Source organism: Cricetulus griseus, chromosome 3 (assembly GCF_003668045.3).
Source record: "Cricetulus griseus strain 17A/GY chromosome 3, alternate assembly CriGri-PICRH-1.0, whole genome shotgun sequence".
In the NCBI taxonomy this organism is placed as follows: Eukaryota; Metazoa; Chordata; class Mammalia; order Rodentia; family Cricetidae; genus Cricetulus; species Cricetulus griseus.
This window is the reverse complement of record NC_048596.1, coordinates 193,822,690-193,836,577: the sequence shown is the minus strand read 5'-3', so window position 1 is coordinate 193,836,577 and position 13,888 is coordinate 193,822,690. Positions and strand designations below refer to the sequence as shown.

Below are 13,888 nucleotides of genomic sequence, written 5' to 3'. Positions count from 1 at the left end.
AACCCTACTTTTGCTTAAGAGTGAGAAGTCTCATTTTAAATTTTTTGTTTTGCTTCTCTGTGTAGCCCTAGCTGTTCTGGAACTCACTCTAAACTAGGCTGGCCTTGAATTCACAGAGATCTGCCTGCCTCTGCCTCCCGAGTACAGGGATTAAAGGTGTGCGCCACCACTGCCTGGCTTCACCCTTCACTTTTTTGTTTATTTTGTTTTTTGAGACAGGGTTTCTCTGTATAGCTTTTGGAGCCTATCCTGGCACTCACTCTGTAGACCAGGCTGGCCTTGAACTCACAGCATATACCACCACTGTGCTGCTGGTAGTTTCTTGTCCTGCCTGGTCCCACAGTCACCTTAGCCCCAAATAAACACATGGACACTATAATAATTATAAAACTGTTGGCCAATGACTATGGCTTCTTATTGGCTAGCTCTGTCTTAATTATTAACCCATTTCTATAAATCTATGTATTTCTACATGGTCTTACCTTACTAGAGAAGGGTCCGGACCTCTTACTCCTTCTTCCATTACATGGCATCTCTTCGAGGTCCCTCTCCACCTACCTTTCCCAGAATTATTCTCATCTCCTAGTCCTGCCTATCTTCCTGTCTCTATTGGCCAAACAGTGTTTTATTCATCAACCAATTCAAGAAACATATACACAAGGACTACACCCATCACCACTGAATGACTTCAGTACTGCTTTTAAAGACTTTATTCAAAGATTGTTCAGTAGCAACCTCCTCAAGATGAAGGGCTTAGAGCCTACAATACCAGAGAACTCTGCTAGGCAGGTGTCCTGACCTACATGACACTGTGTGCTACTGAAGGTGAATGACCCTACTTTCCATCATCAGGATGAGTCTGTAGGCTGTGTATACAAACCCAATCACTTGATCTGGCCTTCTGAAAGGTTCTCTAAGTTCTTTATCTTGTGACATCAGTAGTGTGTGTGTGTGTGTGTGTGTGTGTGTGTGTGTGTGTAGGTCATATGACAACTTTCAGGAGTGGTTCTCAGAACTCCTTCCATCATTTGGGCCCCTAATTCAGGTCTTCAGGCTTGGATTTATTATTATTGTTGTTAAGTGCCTGTGACTGCTATAGGGTAACTCTGTGGCCATGGTTACTTCTTTTTTTTAGATTTCTTTATTTATATATAGTTGTTTGCCTGCATGTATGCCTGTAGGCCAGAAGAGGGCACCAGACCTCATTATAGATGGTTGTGAGGCATCATGTGGTTGCTGGGAATTCAACTCAGGAAGATCAGCCAGCCAGTGCTCTTAACCTCTGCACCATCTTTCCAGCCCCATGGATAGACTTTTACAGCATGTAACTAATGGTCTCAATGTCTACTACTCATGTGAGCCCATCATGACAAAAAGCAGCCCTCCTTTCAAGACTGGTCCATGCTGCATCTACAATGCTGATTCAGCAGAATCCAGTCCAAAAAATAAAAGGAATGGCTGTGGAACTGGGGTGAATTGCTTGCTTTGCAAGGAAGAAGACCTGCATTTAATCCTCAAGACACACATTAAAACAATCAAACAAGCCCAACTCAGATGGTGGTGGCACACACCTTTAATCCCAGCATTCAGGAGGCAGAGGCAGGAGAATCTCTATGAGTTCTAGTCCAGCTTAGCCTAAGGAGTTCCAGATAAGCCAAAGTTACACAAAGAAACCCTGTCTCAAAAAACAACAAAACAAAATAAATAAAAATCCCAAACCAACCAACCAAAAGTGCTGGGTGTGGTGACATGCACTTGTAATCCCACCACAGGAGGGGCAGACAGAGATTCTGGGCTCACTGGCCAGCCAGCCTAGCCAACTTGCTGAATTCCAGATCAATGACACTTAGTCTTTCAAAATTAATTAATTAATTAAAATAAAAAGGCAGAAAGTGCTTAAGAATAAAAGACACCTGGCCCCTCGCCTCTGTATACATGTGCACACATACAAACAAAACACAAAGGGATTCAAATATCTTCCCCTTCAAATTATTTTATTAGGTTAATGAAACAGCTTGAAGACAATTCATTTTGCTCAGCACTCTTCTAGAAAATAGTTCAAGTTGTAAACGAACTTCCAATACATAAAACAGAATGACTTGACCATACACAAAGTTCAGCTCAAAATACAACACTCTGTTTTCTTACCATTATAAAATCCAGTCAATACAAATTACGTAAAAAAGATAAAACACCTTCACTAATCCTTGATACAAGAGAACAACAGCACAATGGCAATACTTCCCCAGGACACAGGTCTAGTGCTGAGGGTTACATACAATATCCCCCACAGTTACATACAATATCAACCCCCCCTCCGCAAACAAAGTGCTGCTACTTAATTTAAGAAAATTACCATATCCTTCTGCATCAGTGTTGCTTGTAAACCATAAAGTAACTTTGTAAGAAAGGTTACAAATTAAAAAATAACTTCTGACTTTGCTATAGATACCAGCAAAGGAATAAAAATCTCTACCAGGTACATTTGGCCCACAAGGCAGCAGACAGGGACATTGAAAGGAAATTCAATTTTTTTTTCCTATTCTCCTACTGAATTTGGACAGTTTTGTAAGTTGCAAATTTCTGGCCCCTCAAATAGTTTGCACTTTGTAGAGAATGACACTTGTTGCATTTATGTGAGCCTATTGCAAGTGCCTGTTTGTCAGTGGGAGAACGGTGTAAAGAGCACTCAGCTTTACACAGTTCAGCCTGACCTGAGCGCCATCTTCCTGGGAACTTCACTAGATAGTTACAGCTGCAAGAGTTAAATGAAAAGCCATTCTATAGGTACCATGCCAAGAAAAACAGTTACGGTAATGAGGTGGGATGGATTTTGGTATGGTACTTTTGAAACCTGTATTACATGTATTACATGGTCTTTATGGAGTTATCCTTATGGTAGAAGAAGCATCAGAGAACAAACCAGCTCTTTGCAAGGGTGACCGTTGCATATCAGTTGCATATGCGTATCGGTATTGTGTTCAGCACGATATCACAGGCTGCAGGCGACTCTACTGAGGCAGGGCCCCATGAAGGGTGGTCTGGAGCCTGGGGACAGACTGTCTTATTTAACTCAATTTACACTCTTTTTAACGGGATTTCCTGGGTAGTTCTCTGTCCTAGAAGAAGATAAACACTAGTGGCAGAATACCAACAAACTGCCATATTCATCGTCATGTGTTGTGGGTACATCTTATTCACACAAGGAAACAAATGCCCTGATAACTGCAGAATGAGGTCTGCCTGAGCTGTGTCTATTGATGAGAAGTGAGTGTGGGGCAGTGGTTCTCAACCTGGGTCTTGACCCATTTAGGGGTTGCATATCAGATATCTTGCATAACAGATATTTACATTATGATTCATAACAGCAGGAAAATTACAGTTATGAAGTACCAATGAAATACTTTTATGGTTGGTGGGGTCAGTACAACATAAGGAACTGTATTAAAGGGTTGCAACATTAGGAAGGTTGAGAACCACTGCTCTACAGGGTGGGGGCCCGGGACCCACTGTGACGTATACTCAGCACTTCTAACAAAGCCATCATCTTTGTTTATGGCTGTCACAATTTACAAATGGGACAACGTGGTCAAAGCAAGTATCACCATGCTACTGCTGACATGGAGGTTTACGGGAGAGAGAAAACAAATGGAAGCTGGGTTCTGAGTGGGTTCAAAGTAAAAGGACCCGTGGGCAGAAAAAGCCACTCATTGCTAAATTAAGCAAGCTCTGCTATACAGCTTGTGCTTTCTTTTCTATTTATTTACTTATTTAGTTGTTACTTTTGTTTGTTTTTTGAGACAGGATTTCTCTGTGCAGCCCTGGCTGTCCTGGAACTTGCTTTGTAGACCAGGCTAGCCTGAACTCAGAAATCCGCCTGCTTCTGCATCTGAGTGCTGAGATTAAAGGTTTGTGCCACTGCCTGGCTTATTTTCTATTTTTTTTTTTCTACTGAAGGCCACTTGGTACAGTTCCCAACATAAAGTCCTTCAGCCCATGGAATTTTGAAGACCCCTACATGATGAAACTGAATTCTAGAAATAGGTGTTACATGATAGACAGGATGAAGCTTAGGTGATTTTAAAATCTGATGATACTTTTGCCCTGGGTACCAGTTCCCACATTACTTATTATTTATTTACCTTTGTGTGTGTGTGTGTGTGTGTGTGTGTGTGTGTGTGTGTGTGTGTGTGTGTGTGTGTTTGAGGAGGTCAGAGAGGGTATCAGGTCACCTGGGGCTGGAGTTCCAGGCAGCTGTGAGCCTCTATGTGAGTGCTGGCAGACTCAGGTCCGCTGGAGAACAGCAAGCACTATCCACTGCCGAGCCATCTCTCCAGCCCTACACTGTTGTTATTGTTGTTTATATAAAGCCTAACAGTCAAGTTCAGTGAGTTAGTCTAGGTTGCAATTGACAATCATAATCCTCATCATCCTGGCCATCGACATCACATATGTATTTTCTTGAGTTTCTTTTGAAACAAAAACCCTTGTGATGAAAATATGAAAGAGTGATCCCTTTCTCATTGCAAACAAGCTATTCCCACTTCTGACTCTACTCACAGTTTGGTATACTTAAGTCAGAGCTAAACAAGATGGGAGGAGATGGAAGCCTGGTCTGCTCTTGGGAGCATGCCATGGGATGCAGGAAGGAATCCCATAGTGGTTTTCGGGCCAAGTGCAGAGGATCTGTCAGACAGCCTCTGTGAGGTGACCCCTGCAAGCTCTGAGTATATCTCGATGGACAGTCTGGGGCCACACAGTGCTGTGACAGGGGCTAGATGTTGAGGTAGTATGTGTGGCCTGGTACTGGCCCCCAACTCAGAGAGAGCCCTTGGAGGCCTCAGGGCAGGTGTGAAAGGCTCCTGTTCATCTCCAGTGCTTGAGGCTGGAGATGGGTTTGGGCTACGCTGGGTGCTGACCCAGGAAGCTTCTGGGACTAGCTGGCAGGTGGAAAGTGTCAGCACAAAGGCATGATTGGGGGCCAAGAAGGCACAACTTCTGGAGAGGCTGCTGATGCCATGCTCGGTGGTCCAGGGAGCAGCAAGAATTACAGCTCTCTCCTTTCCTTCCCTTTTTCTAATTTTCTTTTTACATTTACTTATTAATGTGTGTGTGTGTGTGTGTGTGTGTGTGTGTGTGTGTGTGTGTGTGTGTGTGTGTGTTTGTGTGTGGACAACTTGTGGGAATCAGTTCTCTCTCTACCACATGGGTCATCAGGTTTACCTGTTAGGTCACTTTGCTAGGTCTCTTTCCCTTTTTTCTTTGTGACATAATTCAAGCAACTGGAAAACCAGGTGGGGACAAGTGTGAGAGGTTTGAAAGTGGCAGGGGTGTGTACATGACAATGCTCTGGCAAACAGAACCACAGTCGTCCTCCTGAACAGAAGTCCTCAGTGGCTGGAGGGAACTGTGTGTGTGGGAAGGGCCCTGTTCTCAGAATCCTTCCAGTAGCATCTAAGTGGCCATCAGATGTATGAGGACAGCCCAGCACCCTGAGGATGGGGAGGGCAGCTGGGGGCTGTTCTCACCTACTGAGGCTGCTCCCTCATGACTGCAGAATTCCATTTCTACGTAGGGTTGGAGTGAATGGCTGAGGGTCTCTATGGCAGGCTTTCACCAGAGGGGAGACAGAATAGGAACAGAAGATTGGGGTCCCTAGAAATGTTTCACAAAAGGCAACAAAGAACCATGCTAGTTCCCAGGGAAATGTGGCTGAGCTCACCAAGCACCTTCCAGGGCAGCCAGCCCAACTTGGGAAGCATGACTACCATTTACCAGCTTAAGGCAGAGTAGGCAGCAAAGAGCTAAAAACAAAATGTGTGTCAACCAAAAACTATGGTTCTGGTGGACATTATGGCTTAAAGAAATCTCTGTATTATGGAAAGTTGGACCATGAGCACCCTGGTGAAGGGACTGCCATGGTGGCTGGTGGCCAATGGCCACAGTCAAAGGACCAAAGTGATGACAAGCAGAGTGGAGGGGAAAGGAATAAGGCAAAACATAGAAGGGACACAGGACTACTTCACAAAACCCTCTGAATGACTCTCCCCCCCCTTCTCTCCTAAATAAACAGTCCCTAGAGCCTCTGGCTTGCAAGAGCTCCAGCTGCCAGGGCAGAGCACCACAAAGACTGTCCTGCCTGCCTGCACAGGGTCTCTGGGAGTGCTTACAGAAGCTATCGCTGGCTACTACAGAAGGCACCCTGGAACCCCAAGGCTGTCCTACCTGATGGGTCTAAAGATGACAGAAGAGCAATCCTAGCACTTGGGAGGCAGAGGCAGGAGGCTTAAAACCTTGTCTCAAAAAACTCACGAAAAAAAATACATTAAATTAAATAAATAAGCAAGATGGTGAAATTCTGTAATTCTGCCTACTGGCCTGTAGTGTTCTGGTACACACACTTCCTTTATATGCCTACTACCAGGCCAGAGTCTAAAGGGCCTGGTCACCTGCTAAGCGGCTAGATGGCCCCAGGCTGCTCCAGTCTCACACTGCAGGCCTGTCTAGAACCTCCAGGCTGGAGGCATGGCCCTCACCACCCAGATACTGAAGGAAGTAGTTTCCACATACAAGATCCTAGTTAAAGGAGCAGAAGCTCAGGTCTGTGGCCTCAGTCAGAGATTTTGCCTGCCTCTGCCTCCTAAATACTGAAACTAAAGACATGCACTACCACATGTGGCCTGACCATAATTCTTGAACACTCTAAGCACATATGTTGGGGTTTCTGACATGCAGGGTTATCCTGGATATAACCATTAACGCTGGAGGTGAGAAGTGGCATGTGGCCAGAAGGAAAAGAATGTTGTAAGCATAAACAGACATTTACTGGTATCTGATGTGGTGGCAGATAACAGGAATGAGCAATGATAGGAGGCCAGGGATGTTCAGCTCTAAGTAGTCCCCTGCTGGCCCAGTGCCTCACAGCACTCTGTGTGGATAGACAATATGACCAATGAAGCAATGACAGCCACCACTTCTCATGTGTAATCATTACCCCAGACTCCACAGGAGACCTTTCCTTACAACCCATGGAGGTCAACACCTCCCTTCACAAGCAAGCTGAGCTGAGCCTTGAGACCAGAACATCGGTGACAAAAGTCTTCAACCCCAGGTTCCCCAACTCCAGAGCCCATGCTCTTGACCATTGGGCCTGTTCAAGTGCCAGGTAATTTCCTAGGAACGACTAAAACCATAGATGTGGGGCCTAAGCAGGAAGGGAGGATTTGTTCTCTTTGGAGCTGCTCACTGAAACCATGGGCTCCTGTTGCCAGCTCACCTGGGCTCAGACGCAGCCATATAATGCCACTTGAAAAGCTTTGCCATTTCTAGTCTCTGGGCCAATTCTAAAAGCACCAGCACACACATTTAATCATCTTATTGCATGAGGTGGTTTTTGTTGAAAGTGTTGTTTTGTTTTGAGGACAGGATTTCTCTGTGTAGCTCTGGATGTCCTGGAATTCACTCTGCAGACCAGGCTGGCCTCAAACTCACAGAGATCCATCTGCCTCTGCCTCCTGAGTGCTGGGATTAAAGGCTTAGGTTACCACACTTGCATGAGATTTAAACATTTACCAGGACCCATGCAGGGCTCTGAGGGGAGGGTTGGCACCCAGGGAGGGGGCTCTGAGGAGAGGGCTGGCACCCAGGGAGAGGGCTCTGAGGGGAGAACAGGGCTGAGGTGGGGATGGGCTCTGAGAGGAGCATAACATTCCTTTGGCCTCTACTGACTATCCAAGTCTTCCATTTAAGTAGGACAGGTCCAACCGTGACCTGAGAAATGGCCATCCCTATGAGAACTAAGTCCTGGAAGAGTGTTTCCAATTGCTGACTCCCTTAGCAGCTTCATTCTGACTTGGGAACCAGGAGAGAGCAGAGAGGCTGGGGCACTGAGAGCCTGTGACTGGTGGTGTGGAGAAGGCAGGTGCAGGGTGAAGCGCAGGAGAGTGCCCTGACCAGATGAGTCATGATCTTAAGGAAAACATGATTCGAGGTAGTTGGGTCAACCTCGATCTTGAACCTAGAAAACATGTGTTTTATTCTGACATCTGGTACTACCAGGACTGAAGGAAGAAGAGAATGTATTGAGCAGCCAGTAAAAGGAAAAGTTCCTGGGAATCAACAGCACCTTGCAAGAAACCAAACAGCAGCCTCAAGCATCCAAGTTCCAAACACTGTGCTGGATCACAGACACTCGCTCTTTTCTCTGATCCTAACAAGGACAGAAACAAAGCCCTCTAGTTTACACAGCGCTGCTGTGTGAATGTGCTACTTCTTTGCTACAAGAAAACATAGCCTTTTGAATGACTTTCAAATTCAAGTTGAGTTTCAAGTAATCACCTTGCAGTAGTCCCAGAAGAATTACCCCTCCTCCAGGTTTAAAGTGCCTATTTAAAAAAGTAGGAAAATGGAAAACACGCACGCCTTGGAGGACTGAACTTCTCAAGGCTGCTCACTGCTTGCTTTCAGGCGTTTTTTACAGGACAGAATGCTGAATTCTTCTCATCTGTCAGGGAACCAAATTCAACGCTACATCATGAGGTAGCTGACAAGAGGGTTTGTTTTTCCCCTATAAACACAAAGAATGGGAATGATTGCAAGCAATTCCCATCCAGTTAAGCAGGAAATGCCATGAAGTAAGTGATGGAGACTTTCCTAAGGTGTACCTGGTGGCTCTCTCCATACCTGGTGAAGAAGCATAAAGCAAGGCCCCTAAGTCTCCTGTCAGTGCTAAAATGAAGGAAGGGAACGAACTTACCAGGCAGGAGGTAAAACATGCAGAAGAGCCCACAGTTCAACTCCACCCAGACTTCACTGGCAGCAAGAGTGAGACATCTAATGGAGCTCAGGTTTCTTCCCAGCCCGGACCAATGGGCTCACTCTCATCCCTACCCCAGAACTGTATGTAGACATCTAAGTGAGCTATAAGGAGCCTCTGCAGACTGTTTAAAGGGCAGAAGGACCCCTCAGCAAGTCAGAGCAGTCTTCTTCCCCCTGACTGCAGGGGGGCAAATCAATGAAGTGTTAGCTTCAGTCTTTATGAAAAAACCCTGCCTTGCTTCCAGAAGACACTCAGGAAAGCCTGGGACTTCCAACAGCCAACGGGCAGGGGGAAACAAGGGTTTTCCAGTTTCTTCAGCTAGAAATATTTGGTCTGGGAGCTGAAACCATACTACAAGTGATGTACATCTTAGGAATAAAAACACCCGTGAGCCAAAAAAAACCTCAAGTTTTTGTTCAATCGGCTGGACTACCCCTGGTAACCCAAAGGCTTCTGCTTTTGGCTGCTGCTCACACCTGACTGTTCACTGTAGGAAGAGGAGAGTGCCCCTACTCACCCCAGACACGGAAAAGATTTGAAGCCTATGTAAGATGCAGTAACTCAACCTCACATTAACATGATGAACATCATAGGGTGCGCTGGGCACACGGCCACAACTGACGTACAGAAGCACTTGGAGATGCAGGCACTTGGAAGTTTTGATTCTGCCCTCACTTCCTTCTCATTTAAAGCCCAGCAGAATCGAGGAGAGCACTTTGCCTAGGGAAAAACACCCCATTGACGGCGAGGGTACTGCGACTCAATGCCTACTTGGAAACCTGGGTCAACTCACACAGATAGGGTCCCCGCTCAAGCTCAAGGGGGCAGGTGGGAGGACTGTATCCCACCTGCCTCCTTGTAAGGGTTCCTAGAAAGGCAAGCACAATTCTTGGGAGGCCCTCAGTATTTGCTGAATGATCCAGGGCAGGCACTATCACACCTCACCAATCACTGGCTTCCTCTGCGCCCTTTTGGCTAAGGGGCGGTGACTGTAAGAAAGAAGCCTTGCTCTACGCTTCCAGTGGTTATTTCTCAGGCAGTTCTGGTACCTCTAAGTGCATACAGTGAAAGTCACCTCACTTCTTCCCAGAGCATCCAACGTCTTCATCTGACTACAGGAGCACTGTGTGATCAGGGAAACCCACCTACTATAAGATAGCACTGCAGCGTTTGTCACACTCCTTGGAGGACTTCTGGGACTCCTGGCATAGTGCACTGTGTAGGAGGTGTCAAGTGGAGCCCTTGAGAAGAGCTAACTTTCCTTAGTCACCTGACTGGCATCCTGTGGGAACCTGAGGCACCACAGCAAGGACAGCCCTACCTTCACCACCTCTATAAAGAGAATGTGTTTCCGAGATGCTGCTGAGGGGGTGGCCTCGCCCACTTATAAAGGATAAAATGATACTTTGAAGCCACTGGAGATCAGAGTACCTTCAGCAGCAGTGAGATGTAACAGAACACCTGCTCCACACAAACAAGATTCAGCACAGCCCCTGAAGTCTTTTGGTTGCTCCATGATGTGAAAAGCCCAACCAGATCCCTGACTCCTCAGAGCGATCAAACAGCATGCTCAAGCCCTTAGACGAGCCCTTTCTAGGACCAACTGCTAGCTGGTAAATACATATAAAAATCCTGCTAAGGAAGAGAGATGCAAACCTAGTAAAACTGACTACCATCTACCGACAGTTGCACATTTACACACAGCATGTGTTTGACACAGCCATGTGACTGAAGGTCAACAGACTCAAGGTTTATCTGAAGCACCAAGAGACGGAAGTATATATAGCTTGTGACTACGACTCAAAAGTAAACATATACAGACAGACTGATCAAGTCATGTGGTACCGCATGCACACACATTCGCTCATCTGTCATACTATTTTTCTCACAGAACATAAGCACGCTTGAGATTAAAAAAAAAAAACTTCACTTTAAATTAAGCACTTAAATCTTTGAAACAAATCTATGTTTAGATATGTTAGAGAAACAAGCAAGCAAGCAAGCCAACAAACAAACCTAAAACCTATGTTAGACTCTAGTCTAGCAGAGTGCCTTGATGCACTACTGTAGCCTAACACCTTCCAATGAAAAGAAATTGCACTTCCCCCAAGACATTTGTGTTTCAGATTTTAAGATTTAGCCTCGGTTGCCAAATGTAACATATACCTGGTCAAAGTGCCTTACTGAGAAGGGAAGGACCACTCCCTCAGACTTTTACCAAGACACAAGTGGACTAGTAAACCACAAGCCTGCTGGACAGAAGCTACAAGCTACTTCTCAACACTAAAAGAGAGTAGTTACAAAGAGGTATGACTGACTTTGAAACATCATAATAAAATTAAATACAGCCCTACTTTTCAGCAGGATAGCCCCTCCCTCCCTCTCTCTCTCTCTCTCTCTCTCTCTCACACACACACACACACACACTCTCTCTCTCTCTCTCTCTCTCTCTCTCTCACACCTAAAATAACAGTTTGGCACTTAGCAGCTTTTGTTGTTATTGCATCCCATATTAAGTTGCAAATTTATTTTATAAACATTAATTTCTGCAGCTACAGTGTCAATGAACTGAACTGAAAAACCTGTTTGTTTGTTTTTGCTTTTGTTTTTTTTTACGTGAACTGACCAAGTCAACAGGTACTATGACATTACTATTGGACCCATGGCTCTAAACAAGGAACTGTCTCCTTGGAGAGGCCTGAAGCAGACAGAAGAATTTTAAACTTCAGGAGTTTAAACAAACAAACAAACAAACAAACAGACAGACAGACAAAAACAAAAACAGAACAGTTACCACATCTGTCCTGGTATCAGTTTCTCTCTGCTCTGGCAGACCACAGCTCTGTCCTGTGCAGGTATTTCACCAAAGTCTATTTGCCCTTCTGGCAATTTCTCTCCTCTGAGGCCACCATCTCAGCAACAGCAGAAAGTGCTTTCTTTGCCATAGCTTCTTTGATGGAAAGCTTCCCAATGGGAAAACATGCCGAAAATATGGCTGATATGCAACACAATCCAAGCCTGGCTTTGACTGACAATACATTTGACTGGATGGCATGAATGTGTGGCACATCTGGCCTAGAACAAAGGATAAAGACTTACACTTAGACTCTTACCAAGTTGCTTCTGGCCACAGCAGAGTTAGGAAGCCATTCCCAGCCCTTTTCACATCCACTCTCTGGGTTCTTTTCAGCAACTTTTGTAATGCCAGTCACAGGTATAGGAAAATCCCTGCAGAGAGGCCATACTTTTTCAGATCCACAGTGGGAAAATAGGATTAATGTTTTATATGCATTTTAATTGCATATAAAAATCTCACGCAGGAAGTTTCTGGAAGAAATTCCTGTTCTTCAATTTATAACCAAAGGATATACTTATACATTTAGCAATCACTAACATATAATGTTGTCTCGTCTAGCAATATTCTAAGAGAAAGAAACTTGTAGGAAACAATTAGAATGAGGAAATCTAAATCAAGTTGACTAGAAATTTCATATTGCATACAACTCACACTATCAAGTAATGGAGTGCACTCAAGTCCCTGATTTCACACCACGGTGGCATAATCTGAATGGAGAAAAAAAATATCTCACAAGATAAATTCTACAAACTTAGAATTTTTTTACTAATGGGGGGTGGGAAGGAGACTGGAAATGGCAATGAGTGATGGTTAAGGAGGGAAAGAGAAGAGGGTACTAGCGGGAACAGAATGAAATTAAGTTGAGGTAGTTTATTCTACCAGCCAAACATTACTGGGAGTGAAAAGTCATCTAAAACTCCTACCAGTGGACAGCTTTGGAAGTGGTCTGTTACAAAGACAAGATTCTAAACACACCTGTATTCAAAGACAAGTCTGTAACTTCTAAGCAGCAGTAAACAGGACTTAGTGTGCTTTCAGACAGATTATATGAAGTTTTTAATCCCTATGTACATTATCTGGACAGCTTTTTTTTTTCTTTTTCTTTTTTTTCAGTGTTGTTTCATCACTTTTAGTCAAAGCAGATCTCTATCATTTGCCTGACTCTAAAATCTCCTCTGCACTAACAGCCTGGAGTGTAGAAAATGGTTTTGTTTTCCAGATGGAAAAGAAGAATGGTACAAACTTCCTCCTGAGCTGACAGCACCCCCGGAACTTTCATGACATAGAGCCTTTTACAGTGAGTAAGTCCTTTAAGCTCATACAAAGGCTTCGGACTTGATCTCCTTGGGTGACTGAATCTTTACTAAGACAGATTGCTGCCAGACAGGAGTTTTATCTTAGTTTCAATTCATCAGAATATAGTTCTTAAAGAGTCTTAAGACAGAGCACTAGTATTAAATGGGAACTAACTGGCACAAACCTCAATTTAATGAGTGGGGCTAGGCATTATATCTCTCCACACACAGTACAAGGACAACCTTGTATGCTGGGTGTGTTGGCTTGCATACATGAATTCTGTTGTTTGTTTACCACAGCCACACACACTAGGACACAGCATCAGTTAGGTAAGAGCTCCCTTCTGGGAAAATGCACCTTAGGGCTTTGACTTTGATATTTCGTATGACACTAACCCCCACTCCCTCCTCCTTTTGACATTCACTAGCCTCCACAGTTTACAGACGCATCAGGCTGGAGGAACTGATTCCTCCCGGGTAGTTTTTCAACAGTTACACGGTTCCAAACAAGAGCAGAAGCCCAAGCTTCTAAGCATTAAAAAACCACCTAAGAGTAACCATTACTGAAGCCCAGCACACAGCGAGATGGAGCTGCTTCTCTGTGCTTGCTGACATCCAGCCACGTGATGCGCTTGGGGCAGGATCTCACTTTTGGCTCCTCTTCCTCTTCAAGGGGAATGGACCCGGATGCGGAATAAGCCTTGCTGCAGCTGCAGGCGGAAGAGCTTGCAGTTGGCTATGCGCAGAGCTGCGCAGCCTGTGCGACGAAGGTCAGACGGCAGGAGTGGCTTCGTGTGGTGCCAGGTGCCCGTGCTTCTCTTAAACTCACGCACATAGTCATAGTTGGTACCTAAACCCAGAGAGGGAGCAGAGCTGAGCTGGTGCACCTGAGCCCCTGGAAGCAGCTTCCAAGAAACC

The 13,888-nt window shown here is 45.0% G+C and overlaps 1 protein-coding gene across 2 annotated transcripts in view; it reads right to left on the bottom strand.

The window, feature by feature from the left end:
- Positions 1–1,967: 1,967 nt before the first annotated feature.
- The window catches only part of Gan (gigaxonin), a 63,849-nt gene continuing 51,928 nt past the window's right edge, over positions 1,968–13,888 (bottom strand). For both annotated transcript variants that reach the window (XM_035442706.1, XM_027410782.2), the window contains one exon: positions 1,968–13,820. In XM_035442706.1, the coding sequence (XP_035298597.1) occupies positions 13,639–13,820 (182 nt within the window). In that variant the 3' untranslated portion in view covers positions 1,968–13,638. The remainder of the gene's footprint in view (positions 13,821–13,888) is intronic.